Below are 20,434 nucleotides of genomic sequence, written 5' to 3' on the forward strand. Positions count from 1 at the left end.
ATTTAGAAGCCTTGCTGTCAATCAATTTTCATATCAAAGTTTCCTCAAATTGAAGTAAGGCATGGTGACACAGTCTGTAAAATCCCAACCACTTGGCAGGCTGATGCAGGAGGATTCCAAGTTCAAGGCCAGCTAGGAACTTAGTGTGACCCTGTCTTGTCTCAAAATAAAACATTTAAAAAGGATAAGGATATAGCTCAGTGGTTTCTGGGGTCAGTATCTAGTACCACCGAAATTTTTTAGGAAGTTTCCTCAAGTTGGGAACAGGGTAATAACCAAATGTTAGCTCTGTCCATTCAAGGAAAAGCCGTAGTAATTGTTACTTACCCAAGTTAAAATAAATGAAAAAGATACACCAGATTATAATTGTAACCTTGTTTCATATAATGAGCTATAGTGACCATTTAAAAAAAAAAAATCACAGGTGGTTCCAACAACGGTGTTACAAGTCAATCACATGCATTCATTTTGACTAGTTTCATGCCCTTCATTTGTATCAGCATCCTAATTAAGTTAGCACTTCTCATGTGTCATACTGTCTTTTATACTTGCTGTCTGAATCTAATCTTATGTGGTAACTCACTTCCATGAAAGGAGAAAGCAGGAGAACTCACTTGGTCACTTGTTGCTCCACAACGAGGGCTCTGAGGGCCTGCAGAGCTGGCTGCAGGCACACAGTCTATGTGGTGCACACTTGCTCCCTAAGCAGATATCTCTCTGACTTGCCCTGAAAAAGCACTGGAGGCACCTACGTGAGTGCAACTCTCCTCATTGCCATCCCACAGAAGGAAATATGGGAAACAAGATGCAGTGGCCAGTCCCATCTCCCAAACACTATCTCACCACCAAGATGCACAGATCTGGGACAAAGTCTGTACCACCAAATTCCTGTACCACCGGAATCTAACCTAGCGTGGAAATCTGAGCTGCCTGTGGGGCTTCTGCAGCACAGACAAGCTAATTCTGTGGTAAGCAGTACTTGCAGTAAGTTTGACAGATGAGTCTTTCAGCTCCTCAGATTAAAACCACTGTTCTACAGATGGATAACAAATACAGAAGCTGGTCATGGGGGCGCATGCCTGTAATCCCAGCACTCGGGGAGCTGTTGCAGGAGGGTGGTTGACGGTTTGAGACCAGACTGGACTACAAAGTGAATTCAAGGCCAGACCCTGTCTCAAAAAGACCTCCCCAAAATAAAACAGAAGGAAAAACACAATAATGGGAAGGAACAGTACTTAGAAAACTAAGTGTTTTAGTTAGCTCCCTTTCATTACAGCTGGATTCCCACTATTATCAGGGATCTATTTAAACACATTTTCTATAAAGCCTGTATCATAAGGCAGAAGTACAAAGTTGAAAAAGCAATTTAGGCACTTAACACCCTTCTTGTGCCAATCTGGTAGTAGAGATATGAAGACAATGGCCTCTGCCAATGCCGACTGCCAATGCTTTTACTTCTAGAGCATCTCTTGGAAAAATTACAAGATATGTTTAGATTACTACTGTGATTTAACCAACAGGGTTAGAATGCTCAATTAATATTTATATGGTAAATATCAAGAATGTCCTTATTTAGCAGAAAAATGAATGAATCCCAAATAGGAAGCACACATCAAAGTACCAAGTGAAGAGAGTTATTTTTCTAAGAATAGATATAAATCTTAAAACTAAACTATTTTTTACACACACACACACACACACACACACACACACACACGTATGTATCTCCAGTGCTTTCTGTCCAGTACTTTTTTGAGACAACTCAGAGAAAACTCTGCTTAGGCATATGTATATGAATGTACCTAATTATACTTTGCTAAAATCCCCAAAGGGGTCCTAGGATGAGTAAAACAGTTTTTGTTAAAGTCTCTCTATGGTTAAAGTCACTCCTGGCACTCCATACTGATGAGACCCTTGTACAGAAATCCTGTCTGGAGGCCCACAGGAACATCAAGGCTATTCCAGCAGCCAAAACTGTCAGGATACCTGGCTCCCAAAATAGAAGGCTTCCTGTGGGCAAAGAATGGGCATAGCAAGAACTTACAGATTAATCAGAAATGTCTAGACTCCCTCATGCTGAAATGGATACAGCTAGAATTTGACTCCTCTGCTTCAAAGCAGGGGTTGAGCAACAGATACCTTGAGAAATGATTCAGAAAATTAATACAGGACATTTAGTATATAATTAATATCAAAGAGCAGTTTCTTTAAAAAATCAGGCATTAAAATATTTAACAAGTGACCTCCTCCTCCTCCTCCTCCACCACCACCTGTGTCATTCCTCTTTTCACATGGAAGCTCACCTCGCCCTCTTGAAGAACTGCGACCTCTAGGAGCCCCCACCACTGTTCCTCCTCCTCCTCCTCGTCCTGTCAATCGCAGGACAGCAGCACTATTTACAGACATGGAAAAGTTTCTCTGCCAAAAAATAAAAACAGAAGAAAAGAAACAAAGAAAAAAATGGATAAAACAGATAAACTGCATGTTGCTCCTCCCCACCTCCCACTGAAGCTATAAAATGGCAAATAATCACTACCATACTGGCAAGAGGAAACCATAACTACATGGCACAGGGAGATAAGCTCAACACTGGCTTTATGTGACAATTCCAGGTTAACATTTCAGATCAACAAACCTGACCACCAGTGAATTAAACAATGCTGGTCACTGGGAAATATGACATAAGTAAATGAGCTAAATACTATACATACACAGAAACATAGGGTAAGGAGGCAAACAAGCAACCTTTGTAAAGATAAAAATGAAAGGAAATAATAAAAATGTTTAAGAGTAACACAATAAAGAAAAATTTTTGACTCATTTTTTCAACGTGAATCACCAGCTCCAGGTACTATTTGACACAACAGGGATCAGGGGTGAAAGAGGAAAGAGCAAATAAAAATGTACATAAAATCAACCACCTGAATGACACATGAATGAGAAAGGAGAAGGACTGGGTTTTTTTGTTTTAATCCCAAACATTCAGTCAGTAACCTACACTTGGCACAATGAAATAATAGTGGGTGGGCATCCAAGCATGAGGAAGAGAGCCAGGATGTAAAAACATCCCAAATGATACTTCCAGATAAATGGAATGAACAGGGCTCAGGAAAAGATAAAGCAAGAACTACAAAAGTCATGAAAATTACCAACAAAAAATGATAATCCTGAGCCAGACGTGGTGCCGCACACCTGTGATCCCAGCACTCCGGATCACAGTGGCACAAGGGAGGCTGAGGCACGAGGATCGTTGCAAAGTCAAGTCCAGCCTGGGCTACAAAGTGAGTTCATGGCCAGCCTGAACTGCATAATGAGACCCTGACTCAAAAAGAAAAAAACAAAACAAAACAAAAAAAAATCCTAGGCGTTTGATGGAGAATTCTGCAAGAGTGTTTTAAGTTAAGAAAATATTCTAACAGATTCTTACTTGAATTCCTGTGCTTCTCGAACCTGACAAGTGCCCAGAAGTGTGCAAGTGTGGCATAAGGAGGAAATGAACCTTGGGCTCAGCTGAAGCCAAGGAGGAAGTGAGGAGGGGTGTATAAGAATCCTTTAATTAAACTCATGTTTCTGCTGATTTTCTGCTTAGATTCCAAATCAATTATGTATCTACGCCTCCCTCTTTTGAAGGACATGTAATTGACTTAAAACTTTTGTTTTCATTGAGTTTTGAAATATATAGGTAATTTTCTTCTCACTGTTTATCTAATGATTTTATTCAATACAATTTGTTCAAGTAAATTTTACTTTTTTTTTTTTTATACCGGGAATCAAATCTATCTCACGCTTGCTGGGCAGGCACTATGCCACTGAGTTTTATCGCCAGCCCTCTACTAAATTTTAGAAACTGTCAATGTAAGTAAGATTTTTTTGAGTTCCACAAGTACATGATCATACCAACAAGTAACTTCAAAACTAAAAATCTTAAAATGTAACTGATAACTGAAAGTTAGAGAAAGCATCTGCCTTAAAAAAGAAAACTTTTATACATACCATATTTTTAATAAAACAACATAAAGAAAGTTGGTTGAAGTATACACATTCACTTACCTTTTGGCAGAGAGCAGTACGATAATGAATAATGTCCCTAGGCAATACTGTAATAATGTAATAATACTATGAAATCTCCAAGTCTAGATTTATACTGTAATACTGAAAAACAAAGTCAGAGCTAACTATAACTATATTTTGTATGCTAGGCACTTGTTCAGTTGAACACCAGTTACAAAATTATTACATGTAAAACCTTATGTATATCAATAAGTGTGGAGAAACTCATATACACACACATATATGCATGTTCATATACACACACAAATACAACTTTTTTTGAGAGATAAGATCTCACTGTGTAGTTCAGGCTGACCTCAAACTCACGGCAATCCTCCTGCTTCAGTTTCCCAAGCGCTGGGATTACAAGTATGCACTACCACACCCTGCTGAAACTTACATATATATCCATATACTCTCAGACACGACTGCTTCTAGTGCTAACTGGTGTGATCTCTTTGAAGGCAATTTTTCAAAGTATATTTAAACATTCATGTCCTGTGATGCAAAATTTTCACTTCCTACATGAGTTAAGTAACGCTTAAACAGAAAGATATTTAACTAAAGCACTACTTATAAAACTGTCACCAGGCATAGTGATGCACTCCTGCAATCCCATCACTTGGGAGGCTGAAGAAGGAATCATTTGCAGTTCAAGACCAGCATGGGCTACACAAAGTGATCCCAAAGCCAGCCTGAATTGCATAGGAAGACGCTATCTCAAAAAGACAAAACAAACAAAATGGAAGCCATCCAAATATTAAGCAATAAAATCCAGGTACAGTGCACATGCTTGCAATACCAGAACTTGGGAGGCTCACACAGGAGTATTGCTGTGAGTTTGAGGCTAGCTTAGGATACATAGTTCAAGGGTAGCCTGAACTACCAAGTGACACCCCATCTCAAAAAACAAAACAAAAAAATTAACTGATGATTCTCTCTCACCTTTACAAACAACAGCTGCGTTTTTTAAAAAAATGTAAGCAGTTTATAACCACTGAATTTCATTTTTCTTTCTTTCTAGCTTATAAAACTGTTGCTTTTGAGGACACAGCCTAGAAAAGCAAAATAAAAGGGGAGATGTATATAATGTGAAAAAAATTAACCAACAGAGGCTAGTTTAAAAATTATGAATTTGGAATTCTGTATAGCTACTAAAAAAAAAGAAATCTTCTTAGTTGAATCACAAGAACCCTTAACATTCAACCATTTCTGATCCACAAATATTGCAATTTCTTATGGTCAACCTAAAACACAGGGATATAGAGCATGGTTGTAGTTAGAAACATAAAGATTGCCTTGGATCACATTCTGGCTCTTTTAACTCAATTTCTGTGTACTTCATTTCCCTTACATGTATAATGCATGTAGGAATAGTATCATTATCCACTTTATGGGTTGTTGCAAGCACTCTCATTAAGTGTCAAGTTCTTAAAAGTGTCTGACACACAAAAAGCTAAGGACATACAGACATGACAGACAGCTAAGTATTTGCTGTTAATCTCCAATAGATGCTTAGGAGAAAATAGCAAAGAGTGGAACTCCCAAGACAGGATGGCACCATTTATGATGGGAGAATGGCTGAAAGAATACACGGATGATCAAAGATGTCTTAAACACACACAGAGAGAACAGAAGAAAACATAAACAACAGTTGTTTCTGAGGAAAGGTAACTAGTAGTAGCCTAGTTTAGGTGAGTCAAAGACTTGTTTTCATTATATGTGCTTTCTCAGTTTTTTAAGTGTACTTACATGTATATCTATTCAAGAATTACATAAATGAAATAATGTTCTATAATGTCAAATAAATAAAATATAGCGATCTCATAGCAGCTATCTACAGTACAGGGTTAATAAACAGACACATACAGGCTGAGAACATAGCTCAATGGTAGAGCTATGGTCTAGCATGCATGAAGCCCACCAAGTAAGGTAAAACGAAAATTCAAGAAGCATGTCAAACGAAAGAACCAGAAGATCTGTGAACAATAATCTTATCCTACAAATACATATACAGATCGATACAAAAAAAAAGAGGGACAGGCAGGGGGAGACAGAGGAAAACATCAAAGATAAAAAATATCTACATAGGTAACTAGGGAATTTAAGACACAGCAAAGAAGCTGCTTCAGAAGTAATTACCTCTATCTTCCACAGATACTGGAGTAAAAAATATACAGAACTCTAAGATCTACATAATCTCTAAAGGTGTGATGTGACTACTCGGGAGTGTTAACATTAAAATTCCAATGACTCTTCAGCCAGCTAAAGCACCGTTTCATTCCATCATATTTTGTAAGTAGTAAAGTATAGCAAGTACCACAAAATTCTAAACGATGGCATTTATTCCTTTTATGACTAGTGTTCCATTTTTGGAACACCCATAACAACAGAACACAATTATTTTTTCCTCTTCAATTCTTGTTCCTAGAATTTTTCTAGGTATCACATATGACTTTCACACAAACATCCAAAAAATTGCAATCTGCAGCATAAATGAGTTGATGGGTCCAAAAATAGATCCCAAAGACTTCTGTGGCTACCATGAAAACTTCCCTGACCTTGCATTAAGCCCCATGTAAACCTTAAAATAAACATTTCCATTATAAAGAAAAAAATAAATCTGGTTCCATTAGTCACAGTAGCACTAATTTTGGTGTGCAGATGTAACATATACCAAAATATTATTCTCCAAATTACCAATCAGTTTGTTGCTGGATGGTGGTTGTTAACTGAAAGTTTCTAAGCAACATTTGTAGTACTATCTTTAATTTTTCAGATGATTTATGTATCCACTTACTAATCCACATACTAATTTCTTAGAAATGTTAAGAGACATTTCTGAATGACTTAGTTACTCACTCTACTGATCAAAAGTATACCATGTTTTGGTTACTAGCAGCAAGTCATCCTCCTTATTACACAGCTTTTCTGGTCCATGCAGTCTCTAACAAATCTAGGAAATCATTAAAGGAAGAAAAAACTTTAAATACATATAAACAGTTAAAAGGAGATGAATGTTCATGAAGCAATAAAGCTGGCATACTACACCATGTAAAAATTAGCATCTGAGGCTGACGATGTAGCTTAGTGGAACACTTGCCTATCCTATATAAAACCCTGAGTTTGAAACTGTGAATAAAAAATAATAGTTGGCTTCTGTATTTAAAACCATAAATGTAATTTAAAAATGTAGAAAACTTTACAGGCACAACTATGCCAATACACCTTAAGATATAAGGAGCTCATATAAACATTTTAAATCAATAAGAAAAAGCTTAGTATTACAAAAAAAAAAAAAAAAAAAAAACAAGACAAGAAAAATATACAAATGATCTGGGCAAAGAAATACAAGCTAAAATAGTGGAGGAACTTTTTTCCAAACATGCACAGAATCCTTTCAATAAAATACTTGGTGAGCCAGATATGGCGGTGCACACCTATAATCCCAGCACTCAGGAGGTTGAGAGAGGAGGAGTGATACCAGCCGAGACCAGCCTGGACTATAAAGCAAGCTCAAGGCCAGCCTAAACTGCACAATACCCTATCTCAAAAAGACAAAACAGCTTGATTTTATTAAGTCTGATGATATGGACAGCTATTTTGAAGAAAACAAGAGACACTATGGTAGGCATTGTTGACTTTCTATTATCTTGTTTTCAAGTTCTGTATCATTTTTATTATTAGCTTTATTGCTTTGTTTTGATTTGATTATCTTTAAAATAAAATTTTTTAAAACCCTGACATTAGAGCAGCAGAGCAATATTTAGTGTATACCACCACTTCCATAAAAAGAAAAAAATTCACACATTACCTAGAAAAATACAGAGCTGGGTACAGTACTATGCACCTGAGGTCATGCTCGCTGCTCAGGAAACTGAGACAGGAAGATCACTTGGGCCTAAGACCAGCATGGGCAACCCAGTGAGACTATCTTACAGAAACAATAGAATCACAGCCATACACAAGAATAGCTAACCTTTGTGAAGGAGTGAAGAGCTGCAAGGAAGATTTTCCACTCAACACTATTTTTTAAATTGTGATCTTTAAACTGTTTATTATTTGTTCAAAAATATGTAAATAAAAACACCAAGTAAAGCAAAAAATTAACAGTAAAATACTAGTTATCCCAGCAATTAATGACAATATCCTAGTTTCCATTTTCTTGAAAGTAACTAGCCATGCAGAGCAACTGAGTTTCCTCCTGGACTTTCACCTGTATCCCACTGATCTCTGGGTTATCTTATATCAAACAGCTTTGGTTACTGCAGCCTGTTTGTAACTGGGAATGGGTCTCTCAGTTTTTTGTAAGAAATTTATTTTGACTCCTTGGTGTCCCTTGCACATGAATTTTAGGATCAGCTTGTCAGTATCTTGCAAAACAATCACTGAAGTTTTGAGAGAAGGCACTGACAGTACATCACACTTGATCTTCACAGTATCATCTTCCAACTCACAAGCACAGGAGTCTTTCCCTTTATTAATTGTTAAATTCTTCCAAGGCTGTCATGGATGGAGTTTTCAGAGTGCAAGTTTTACACCTCCTTGGTTACATTTACCGCTAAATATTCTTTTCATATTATCATAAATGGAATTTTTTTTAAATTTCCTTTGTAGATGATTCATCGCCAGTGTATAGAAACGGACCTCACTTCTGTGTGGTCTGTGTGTGTGTGTGTGTGTGTGTGTGTGTGTGTAGTCTTGTACACTACAACTGTGCCAGTTTCATGCTCACATGTCTGCACACAGATTCATCTACAAGTCACAATGTCATATACAAACATAGTTTTAATACTTTCCTCCAATGTAGATGTCTTTTTTCTCTTCCTCTCACCTTAACGGTCCTGGCTAGACCTTCCAAAACTGTATCAGACATCGTATTATTAAAATACTCCAATGAAAATGATTTGTTTTTCTTAAAAACACAAGCTATACAATAATCTTTAAAATAAGAAACAACATGCCAAAGAGAAACATTTGTGCTGGTACTGTTCAGACAATTAAATGCAAATTATCTTGTGCTCTGGGTGAATGATTTGGGGATGACAACATGCAGTGAGTGCACCACTGCTGCCCCAATTGACGTGTTTTAACTTGTTTGTAGTATTTTTTTCTTCTTTTCTTTTTATCCTTCAAATAAAATGGTGTTGAGAAAGAAACATCAGCCACTAACAAATCTCATCACTTCAGTAGGCAACACTGATCCCTCACATGTCAGAACAAGTAGGAAGGAAAATTATTCACAAAATCCAGGACACTTTACAATATAGCAATGATATAAAAAAAAGGCTCAGGGGCTGGGGATTTAGCTCAGCAGCATAAGCACCTACCTTGTAAGCAGGCAGTTGTGAGTTCGATCCCCAGTATGGATTTAAAAAAAAAAAAGGCTCAACAGTCAAGACTGCAGAGTAGATACAATCTAGATATGATGTTAAGCAAACCAATTGAGCATCTATTCCTGTATTCCCTCACTTGTCCTTTCCTGGCATCTTAGCAGCCTCTGTAAATTCTTCATAGCTACATTTACTACATAGTTGATACTGCTGGAAGTTGTGTTTTCAATGTGCAATTTTGGCTCATTAATGATGAATCTTCTGCAGGTCACTGCCACATATCAATGAAACAAAAAACTACTAAAAAGATGACATGAGAACCATGAACCTGCTTGACTTCTGTAAAAATCACTGAAAATGCCAAAACTCCTGACTGTCAAACTGGCATTAATGGAGCTATTCCTCACTCCCTCTGCAGTAAACATTTTGAAAGATAGAAAGACACATAAAGTATACAGTAAAGGAGCTTACTAGCCAGGAGTATAAGACAAAAATGAAACACATAAAATAGTGAGCCAAAAATAACTGTATTAATTAATTATTCAATTGTTTCCTGTGGTTGAGAAGTGAATATTTAACCCTTGAGACAACATGTGCACCCATATAAGACAATTTCTACATTTCAAAAAGTTTCAGAAGTGGCCAGGTGTGTGGTGGCACATGCCTATAATCCCAGGACATGGGAGGCTGAGGCAGAAGGACTGCCTAGAGTGCAAGGTCAGCCTGGGCTACACAGTAAGTTCAAGCCTTGTCTCAACTACATAGCAAGGCCCTATTTCAAAAATAGCCAGATGTGGTGGTACAACCTATAATCCTAGCAATTCTGGAAGCTGAGGCAGGAGGATCACTGTGCACTCAAGACCAGCTTGGGATATGTAGTCAATTAAAGGCCAGTCTGAACTATATACAGTGAGATCCTGTTGAAAGGAAGGAAAAGAAAGAGAGGGAAGGAAGGAGGGAGGAAGGCAGGAAGGAAGGAGAAAAGAGAGAAGAGCGACAAAGAGCTAAGGAAGTTGAGCATGGGGGCACACTTTAGGAGGTTGAGAAAGGAGGATCACTATCAGGTCAACATAGGCTACACAGTGAGTTCAACACCAATCTGACCTATACAGCAAGACCCCGTCTCAAAAAAAAAAAGTGAAGAAAAACCAAATCAGTATAATCTCTGAGAAGAGACAATATTCTCTCCAGACAATTTCAAGTGTGTGAGAAACATTCTTTCTTTAAAAAAAACAGGTATGTCATAATCTTAAAATCTCATGTTGAATGGTAAACAATCTGGTATTCATAAAAATGATCTCTAACTTGTCTATTTGAAATACTGCTTAATATTTTTAAGAAAATTTCAATCAAGGTATAGTCAGATATTTGCACTGTTTCTCTGGTATGAGAGAGCAAGTGTAAATAAGTACCAAGATATGTAACAGATACTGTGAAATAGGAGAAAATGTTCAAATGGGATGAGGAACTAGGGAGGGGGAAAGAAAGGAAGAAAAGGTGAGAGAGACGGAAGGAGAAGAAAAAAATGAGAAAAGGAGGAAACAATGGAAATGTGATCATTATGTATACCTAAAATGTACCAATAAACTTAATATTCAAAAATGTAGCTAGTTATCAATTCAATACCTGACAGAAACTCTTCTGCAATCAGTGGGAATAAGACCTTTTTCCATGTTTTCTTTACAACGATAAATACCTTTTGCTTAATGGAAATGTCTGGTGATAATTGTAAAAGGGTTTCAGAAATAAAGATGGAAGAAGTCTGATTCAGAAGCCATAAACAGAACAAAACTATTTTTGTGAAAGTATGCCGGAACTGGGCGAGAAGGCGCACACTTGTAATTCCAGCAGTTGGGAGGCTGAGGCAGGGAGGATCACTGTAAATTCAAGGCTAGCATGTTCAATGCCAGCCTGTACTCAGTAGTAAGACTCTGTCTCAAAAAGACAAAAACAAAAACAAAAGAATGCTGGCAAAAAGTATCAAGTATTAATATTACGCCTTTCTTATTAAATATAGTTCTAATAGAAAACTTGACTTACCAAGGTTCTTTTTCTTAATAGAATGGATTTCACATGCAAAACATGTCAAGAATATACAGAAAACATCCAGGGTTATCAAAAAACATAACAATGAGAATATGCTTCAATAAAGATAGTGAGGACAGCTGTACAACTCAGTAAGTATACTAAAATCCACTAGATTATATACTTTAAATGGGTGAATGGGGGGGTTGAGGTATGCTGGAGAGAAGCAGGCAGATAAATCTATCGATCCTCTTAAAAAAGTGGTAGACACAATGGTAACTACTTTTGATCACCTGGTAATCTATTTTTGCATCATGTACTATGCCCATCCTTCTGTTCTAACTGACTCTGTTTTGCTTAGTCACGTTTGGTTTTATTCTCTTCAAAAAAAGTAATAAGAACTGTGGGAGTAATAAAACCCAAAAAGTGTAACTGTTATTGTAAAAAAGAGAGGAAAGGAAGGTAGACTAAGGGAGATAACCGCAGGTATGTTTGAGTGTGTAGGATGGAAAACCGTATTACTGAGCTTTTGTTGGATCATTGACGGAACTGTCTCCAATACCACTGTATTAATATCCGCTTTATATGCTTTAATTTTATAATTTGAACAACTGTTTCTAAGAAGACAATATGTAACCTATTAACTAGTGATTTCTTACTGTGTATTCTTTTTTTTCTTGAAATTCTGTATTACTTATACACTTTTACTGCTCTGTTTTTTTAATGTCCTTTCTTTTTTCTCTTTAAAATTAAAAAAAAAGTGGCAGAAGTGGAATAGTACGTCATGTGTATTACATCTCAATAAGGTTATTTTAAAAAAGTTAAGTCATAATGATTTTTCATTTAAAGTAGTACTCCAATATGCCAATAAAATTCATTTCTCCATTGTATTACAATCACACTGAGCTCATTTTATCTATCTTTGAAGACTACGTGCATTGTGAATATGGAAAATACAAGATTTCCTACAAGAGAGCTCTAAGTATGCTGAGTTAGATATCTACACTTTCTTCTTTCTAGTGGTAAAATGAAAACAATGATGAGAATTATTTTGAAAAACTAAGAATTACTTTGAAAAACTTATGTTCTTCTGAAAAGACGATGCTCTCTCCTGCAAAATCATACTTCTTTTCTACTTGAATAAGTTAGGGATAGTTCCCATCATCCTAAAAGCACTTCCTTATTTCTACATAGTATTCACCAGCTGTAGGTATTAAAACAACCTTGACAACTCAAAGGACTCCACCAAACACAATAAAAAGGAAACAGATCCGTGACAACACAGGATAATTCTTAAGGCATAAGCCATCACTTGCTATTTTGAGACCTTAGTGAGAAGGAACAAGAGTTTGATTGACCTGAGGGACACGAACCTGTTCTTCTTCTGTGAAGGGGACTAGAGCCAACGGTGGCAGGGGTTCCTCCTGGAGGATAGGCAGAAATTCTTTATCCAGAAGGTCTGAAGGTATCTGTAGGACAGAAAGATGACCATGACAGCAATACTACTCCTTCAAATACAGGAGGAGAAAACTAAGAAAAAAAGACTTGTCTATTACTAATTTTTGTAACTACAGATTAAAGTTTATCCAACCACAAGTAACTTAAATTATGTGTTACACATTTTGAGAAGGTCAAATATTAAAAACTCTAGCATCATCTCTCTCCTTTTCTGAGACCATTGAATCTGAATGTGGCATTCATTCTGGTATTAGAGAATACACAGTGGAGCACTGAAGATGTCCACATTTAACTCAAAGCAGATGGTAAAGAGTTTCTTAACCAACTAGTGTACCTAGTGTTAGCAACCATCATTAACACTGGGGATTTCTGGGTTGGGGATTTATCTCAGTGGTGTAAGCACCTGCCTGGCAAGTGCAAGGTCGTGAGTTCAATCCCCAATACCAAAAAAAAAAAAAAAAAAATGGGGATTCTCTATCCATTAACAAAATAGAAACAAACTATACTGACAGAAATAGAAAATGTAATTCTCATTAGTCAGATAATGAAACTCTATACTTCAATCTGATCATTCATAAGTGTCACAAATGCAATACTGCATTTTAAGATTTTTCTCCACTAAAAACTTCGTATTCAATGCTTATACTGAAAGGACAGGAAACACTATGGTTCTTCCTGTACCGTTAAGTAAAAAGTTAGGTAAGAGATGCAATGCAAAGAAGGGGAAAATTCACTTCACACCTGGACAGAAATAAAAGACAGACAACAGGTAATCAGTGAGGAGAGGTAGGAAGTACCGAGTGCTCCTGTCATGACTCCCTAAGTCTTCTCAAAGGGACACGTGGGCCAGGTGCATACCTATAACCCCATCACCCTGGAGGACTGCAAGTTCAAGGCTAACCTGGGTCACACAGCAAGCTGGGAGTCAGCCTAGATTACACAGTGAGACCGTTTTTAAAAAGCATGGCAGGGGGTGGGAGGTGGGGATACTGTATTAAGATCAACACAGCACTGTATAGAGAGCACTGTACAGACCCCAAAGTCTCACTCACAATTCTGAACTCGTGTGCTACTTTCTTACCTTGTTGTCTTTAAGGAAAAGTGCTAACATCTCTTCTCTGCCATAGCGATAATCAGCTAATTTATACTTCGGCAACGCTGGAGAAAGGGGAGGCGATGTAATACTCCCACCACTGGACAAAGCTCGGAGCCTAGAACAGAAAAAAAAGAGACTATATAAAATGAAGGGGCAAATACCCTGGTAGACTTTTTATGTAATACACTGTAGGAAATTTTCATTTTTGTGCATGAGAAGAGCAGAAAGAAACCCTATTATCTCAAGGTATCAAAGATGTTACCTTTAATACAACCTGCTGTCACAATAAGCAGAAGCAAGTTCACTGAGAAAGGCGTCCACTGAGCAGTGAGTTCCCAAACCTAAAAGTCCCACAGTACATCCCTGAGAAGGACACTTTTTCATCAAGTTATACAAGTGAGATAGCACTCAAAAGTGAGTAAATTCATAAAAACCACTATAAACAAACAACCACTTCAAAGAGTGATTCAAGAAGTTATTTCTTGTCTACGTGGCAACAGTGAGATCTAAAAAAGTACTGTGAGATAAAAGGAAAAGCAAAATACAGAAATTTATCACAAAGATAACATTTATGTTATATACACACTAGTAAAAGCATAAAAGAAACATGGAATTGACAAGCACAATAATGAGGATAAGGTTAAATCAACAAAGGGAAGCAGAGTATAAAGCCACCTTTAACTGTATCTGAATATTGTTTTTTCTGTTTAGTAAAGAGTACAGGACTGTGTTTTATATAATTTGTTTTTACATTCCTATGATATTTCATGATACATTTTAATAAAGACAATTAACAACTACTGTAAAGAATTTTAGAATGCAGTAAAGTATAAGGAAAAAACTGTATTTACTCTTAAAATGAAAATTCAAAATATATTCTAAGCTAACAAAAGATGTTGCCTCTAACAAATGGAACTGGGGGAAGGTACCATTTTTAATTGTAAAATAACATGTTTTTATAAAAAGAAACAAATTCTAGAACTCTAGGGAGCAGATAACTACAAGTCTGAGTTCCAACTGGGCAAGAGAACGACTTAATGAGACCCTTTCTGGAAATTAAGGAAAACAGGCTGGGCGGAGAGTGGGTGGGGATGCAACTTGGTATGAAAGTCCTGTAATCAACTCCCAGTACTATCAAAAAATAAAAATAAACCCTCATCAAAAAGTGCAGAAAGAATGCCAGGTGTGTTGGCACACAACTGTAATCCCAGTACTTGGGATGCTGAGGCAGGAGGACTACTGACACCTTGGGTTATAAAGTGAGTTCAAGATCAATCTGAACTGCCACCCTGTCTCAAAAGAGAAAGAGTAGAGGGGAAAGTGGAAAGGATAAGGGAGAGGACTGGAGAGGGAGAGGGAGGGGGTGGGAGAACGCAAGAATGAGAGAAAGGGAAAGAAAGAAAAAGTGGGAAAAGATTGTTTTGCAGAACTGTGTCAAAAAGTCAAGAGGGAGAACTAGTATTATAAGTGGCTAATAATCTGGGGCTACCCTAAACTCTATAAGGCAATAGATATCCAAAATGAAAATGACCAAGGTACTTTAATTCAGTAGTTTAACTTAATGAAAATTCAACAAAAGCATTAAAATACAGCCCCAAAGGGGAAATGATCTACTAAATTATATATTAGGAGATAATATGAAGATTTGGTAAAGCACAGTAAATATTTGTATATTATTTAAAAATGGCACAGGGCTAGTAAACATAAAAATAAGCTCACACTTAGAAAGTCACACTTAAAAAAAATATGCATTAAGTTAGGATAAAGATGGAGGGCTCATTTCTAATGTTTCTATCTTCTCATCCTTCATTTTTAAAAGACATTTTTTATGAACAATTTTAAACACATAGAAAAGCATCAAGAAGCATATAATGAGTATCCTTGCACAAATCACTGAGACCCCAAACCAGCAATCCATGGCTAAACATGGCTTTTTACCACCCATCTAAACCTTCTTTGATTCTATTTTCAGGGAAATGTTTGGTTTACCCATGATCACAGCCAACTCGAACAAAGGATTCCAATCTGTTTTTATAACTAAAAATACCATGAACTTTCCAACAATATTGTCTCAATTTTTAGACATCCTGATTTGCCGATTTTATCCATGGTAGATCTTAAAAATGTTTGTCCTCTTCATTTCACGTAAACTGGGTGCAGATTTGATAGCAAGTGGGTACAGACTCCACGCTATGTGAGCTGTACTCTTTTGGCAATGCTTGGTATGTAGTGGTACATTACTCCAATAGGCACACAGTACCTGGTTGTCTGGTGAAGTTATCAGCCACTGATAATAATATTAACTAACGTTTCTGCAAAGTGATCCCATCCTAGCAATCCTTGTTTACTTGCCAGATTGTTTTTTTTTTTAAAAAAAACAAACAAACAAGGTCTTGTTATGCAGTGCAGGCTGGTCTCGAACTTGCCAATGATCCTCTTGCTCCTGAGTGCTGGGATTACAGGCATGCACCACTACACCTGGCCTGTTAGACTATTTCTGCAAAAAGAAACTATATTGGTGCAGTTACCCCGTGGTACAGTTTATATAGGAAACACATTGATAGTTTTTTTAAACTATTTTCAAAGTAACAGCTTGAGTCACTACTATCCTCCAAAAGTAAACTTTTTTTTACTAATTTACTTCAGTGTGTAATTATTTTAACAATGTCCACTGTCTCATCTTGTGCCAGTTTAGACTCTTTGGATTGGTTCCTGGAGCCTCCTGATACAGCCCTAGTAGTGCTTTAACAGCTTTTTCTCTGTCTCCTGTCAAAATGTTCCAGGTTCTTAAGACTTTTTTTTTTTTAAATCAGTACCGGGGATTGAACTCATGACCACACTTGCAAGGCAGGCGCTTATGCTGCTGAGCTAAGTCCCCACCCAGCCCCTGGGTTCTTGTATTATTTGTTGCCTCAGTCATGGACTCAACTACTTCTCCAAGCAGCCCTGATTCTAATACATAAAAAAGAAGTGTTCATCTCTTCTAGGCTGTTTTTTATTTCCTTTATAATTAATCTTGGACTTACAGGTTATTTAACTCAGCTCTCATAAGACAGAGTAAATGACCAAGTAGAAAAATTACACAGTGATCTAAGCATGGCTATAGGACCTTCAGGACATCACCTCCCAGCAGAGGCCTGTAAGGCTGGATTTCTTCTTGAAAAAGTAGAATTAACACTCCCTGAGAAGAGAAGTTCAGAATTTTATACACAAATTAGCTCCTTTACTCTCATGTAAGCATCATGACATGACAGGGGTGCATGGTGGTGCAGCCCTGTAGCCACAGCACTCAGGAGGCTGAAGTAAGACAATCCACACAAGTTCCAGACCAGCCTGGAATATACTAGGAGACTATGTTTTAAAAGCCAACTAATAAGCTGGGCAAGGTGACACATACTTGTAGTCCCAGCATTAAGGATGCTGAAGCAGGAATACTGCGTAGCAAGATGTCTAAAAAATAACAGTGATTTTTTAAAATGATGTTAAAAGGTTAAATATCTTGATCATGGTCATAGCCCAGCAGAACAAACATCCAGTCTAAGTTTTTATGACTAAAAGGACCATGATCTTTCCAACAATAAGATCTCAACAGCCAGTCCTTAGTCTACTGCTGGACTACTTGTATGTTGGTACAGTTGCCTGATGGTGTATTTCATACAAGAAATTTCATACAACAAATTTTTATTACAAATTATTTTAAAATTATCTCCCTTCTATAAAACCAATATGCATCCTAATTGTTTCTACCACCAGAGGGCACAGCTAAACACTGACAAGTGCTAACCACTCCAGCATCAGCAGCCACATATGCCCAGGGATGACTCCTTGTAGCCTAACATCCCTAATCTCATCAATTTCTCCTCAACACAAAGTTTCAAAGGATTCTGCAGCCCAGTTCTCCCAATGAAGCCCACTTCTTATATGCAGAGACCTACTAAGAGGAAACAGATTCCTAATAATTCCTCTAACTACTATGAAGAGAGGACCACTCACAGTGACTATAATTAAGAAAAGATAGTGGGCTGCTTTGGAATAATGATTGTACTCTTGACTCAGTCGACAATTCTCTTCTAAATCCTTAACCTACAGGTACTTGGAAAAGCTGAAACGCATATAAGTAACATCCTTCCCTAAAAGCATGCCAATGACCTTTATCTCCTCCATACAACCTTTTCTTCTTGAAAAGCAACTGCTCCCCGCTTAGTCTCTAACTGTAACAGACCAGCTAACCACAGCATTCACCTGTAGCTGAGCACTGAACATCCTTCCTCTTCCTACAGTCACCTCAAGATTCAGCACAGCTGGCTTTCTCACCTCGCCACTTCTCTGAAAAGTGAGTACATCAGTAACTTCAATGCTGTCCAAATCAAGAAAGTTTTCTAACCCTTATAGCCTTCATCCCCCGGCCTACTGTGAGGTCTATTTAACACAGAAAACCAGTCCTATCTGAGGCAATAATTGAGAGGTACCAGCAACAGGATGCCTAAAAACTCAAAACTCCCCAAGTCTTCACTGCCAAGTACTATTCAAAATCTAAACTTCATGCAGGGTATGGCAATGCACACCAGTAGCCCCAGAACCCAGGAGGTTGAGGCAGGACCACTGCCAGTTAGTTCAAGGAGAGCCTGGACTATTTAGCAAGGCTATGTCTAAAAAAAAAAAAAAAAAAAAAAAAACAAATAAACAAGCAAACAACTCCCATCCCTAAAAACCTGAAGAATCTAAACTTCAGTTCCTAAAAAGAAACTACAATTTCAATACAAAATTATGAAGGTCTGGGAGTCAAAAACTACTTCTTTAGAAGCTCATGATTCAAATCTAGCTCTGCCCTCTTCCACAGAACCAGGTTTTCATATATAATCACATACAGCTATTAGATTTAACAAGTTGCACACCTGACTCATCAGCTTGTCTATCCCAAACCTCTGTATGGACTCAATTCCTAGAGCTAAAGACAACCACCATGTAATAAGTCATTCAATTAAGAATCTGGATTCATCCTTTGCTCTTCACATCCTACCACCTCCTATACCCATTTAGATTTTACTAAACCTCTAATCTTTCAGTCCTGTAACTAAATTTTGTTCACATGTTTACTTCTGTTAATAGCACCCTAAACTTATGTAAATAGTCTTATTCCACGCTCACATTACTTCATGCTCCACATTACTGGTTTCAAATGCAAACTTGAACAAAACTCTCTCCAAACCTTCACTGGCACATAATTAGCAAATAAACCCAAAGGTTCTCCAGGAGAAACAGCTGCTTCCGAGCGCATCTCCCCGACTTCATGTTATAGTTAAGGCCAACATCTTCAGAGCTTTGTTCTTAAATCAGCAATTTCTTGCCTCTTTTGTCTTTAAACAACCCCTTTCTGCTATCAAGAATATTTCACCACAGGAGGGGGTGGGCACAGCCGCTAGGGTGAAGAAAGGGTAGTTGAGAAGAAGAGGGGAAAAAAAGCAAAATAAATTGGAAAGAGTGATAAGGGGAAGAGAAACTGAGAATGTAGACACAGACACAAGAATACAGCAGGCATCTGATAAAACATTTTCTGAGCATCTTAATAGTCTTTTTAAAATATACCCTTGGGCTAGGCCTAGTAGCATGTGCCTATAATTCCAGTATTTGGGAGGTTGAGCCAGTAGGATCACTGTGAGTCTGAGGCCAGCCCAGGATACACAGTGCTTTCAAAGCCAGTCTGAACAAAATACAAAAAACAAAACAATCAAACCAAAAAATCCTGTACTGTCTATATCTAGGGCATGAGTTAATGGCTCACCAAAATTAAGAAATACAGTGTGTTTCTTAATAGTTTGTTCCTAAGGCAAATACATAGCAAAAGAGATGGAACTACAAAATGGTAACTAGTAACAAAAATAGAAAGTGCCCTGGGGAAAGAGAAATATCTCTTTCTTGTATGGTACAACTGGCAAAGACTTGGAGGGAGAGCAGACTGGGAGCTGAATCCAAGGCCTTCATACTGAGTTACATTCCAGCCCCTTTTTTATTTTGACACAAGGTCTTACCAAGTAAGTTGCCCCAAACTAGGCACAAATTTGTAATCCTCTTGCCTTAACCTCCCAGACTGCGGAGATTATAGACATGCATCCTTACACCCAGCTACAAGCCTTCCTTAAGCCTATGGAAACAGATAATTTGAAAGAAGCTTCCTCTGCTTTTTCCTCACAGTCACGTAGGTAAGTGTCTCTAATTATTCTGCCTATTAAAAAAGAATCCTCACCTAGACTTATCTAAGTAGATTTTTCACCCTCAAAATATTGTCTCCAAATTAAACAACTAAAATTTCTTTTTAAAATGTCCTGAACTACATATTTGCACTTTAACAGGATACAAACCAATGTTAGCAAAGACTCTTTAGGTGGTAATAACAAAGTTATTTTAGAGCTTTTTTCTCCCCGTCTCCCTGCTTCTGTGCTATTACTTCCTCCAGATTTTCTGGAATGTTGCT

General features: G+C 37.4%; 1 protein-coding gene across 5 annotated transcripts in view; it reads right to left on the reverse strand.

Moving 5' to 3' along the window:
• Window positions 1–20,434, reverse strand: part of Gigyf2 (GRB10 interacting GYF protein 2) — a 128,714-nt gene that overhangs the window by 79,530 nt on the left and 28,750 nt on the right. For all 5 annotated transcript variants that reach the window (XM_013157487.3, XM_063237101.1, XM_063237100.1 and 2 more), the window contains 3 exons: window positions 13,948–14,077; window positions 12,782–12,877; window positions 2,304–2,418 (listed from right to left, as the gene is read on the reverse strand). In XM_013157487.3, the coding sequence (XP_013012941.1) occupies window positions 2,304–2,418; window positions 12,782–12,877; window positions 13,948–14,077 (341 nt within the window). The remainder of the gene's footprint in view (window positions 1–2,303; window positions 2,419–12,781; window positions 12,878–13,947; window positions 14,078–20,434) is intronic.

Source organism: Cavia porcellus, unplaced genomic scaffold, assembly GCF_034190915.1.
Source record: "Cavia porcellus strain 051 isolate PalLab524CR breed Dunkin Hartley unplaced genomic scaffold, mCavPor4.1 scaffold_26, whole genome shotgun sequence".
Taxonomy (NCBI): Eukaryota; Metazoa; Chordata; class Mammalia; order Rodentia; family Caviidae; genus Cavia; species Cavia porcellus.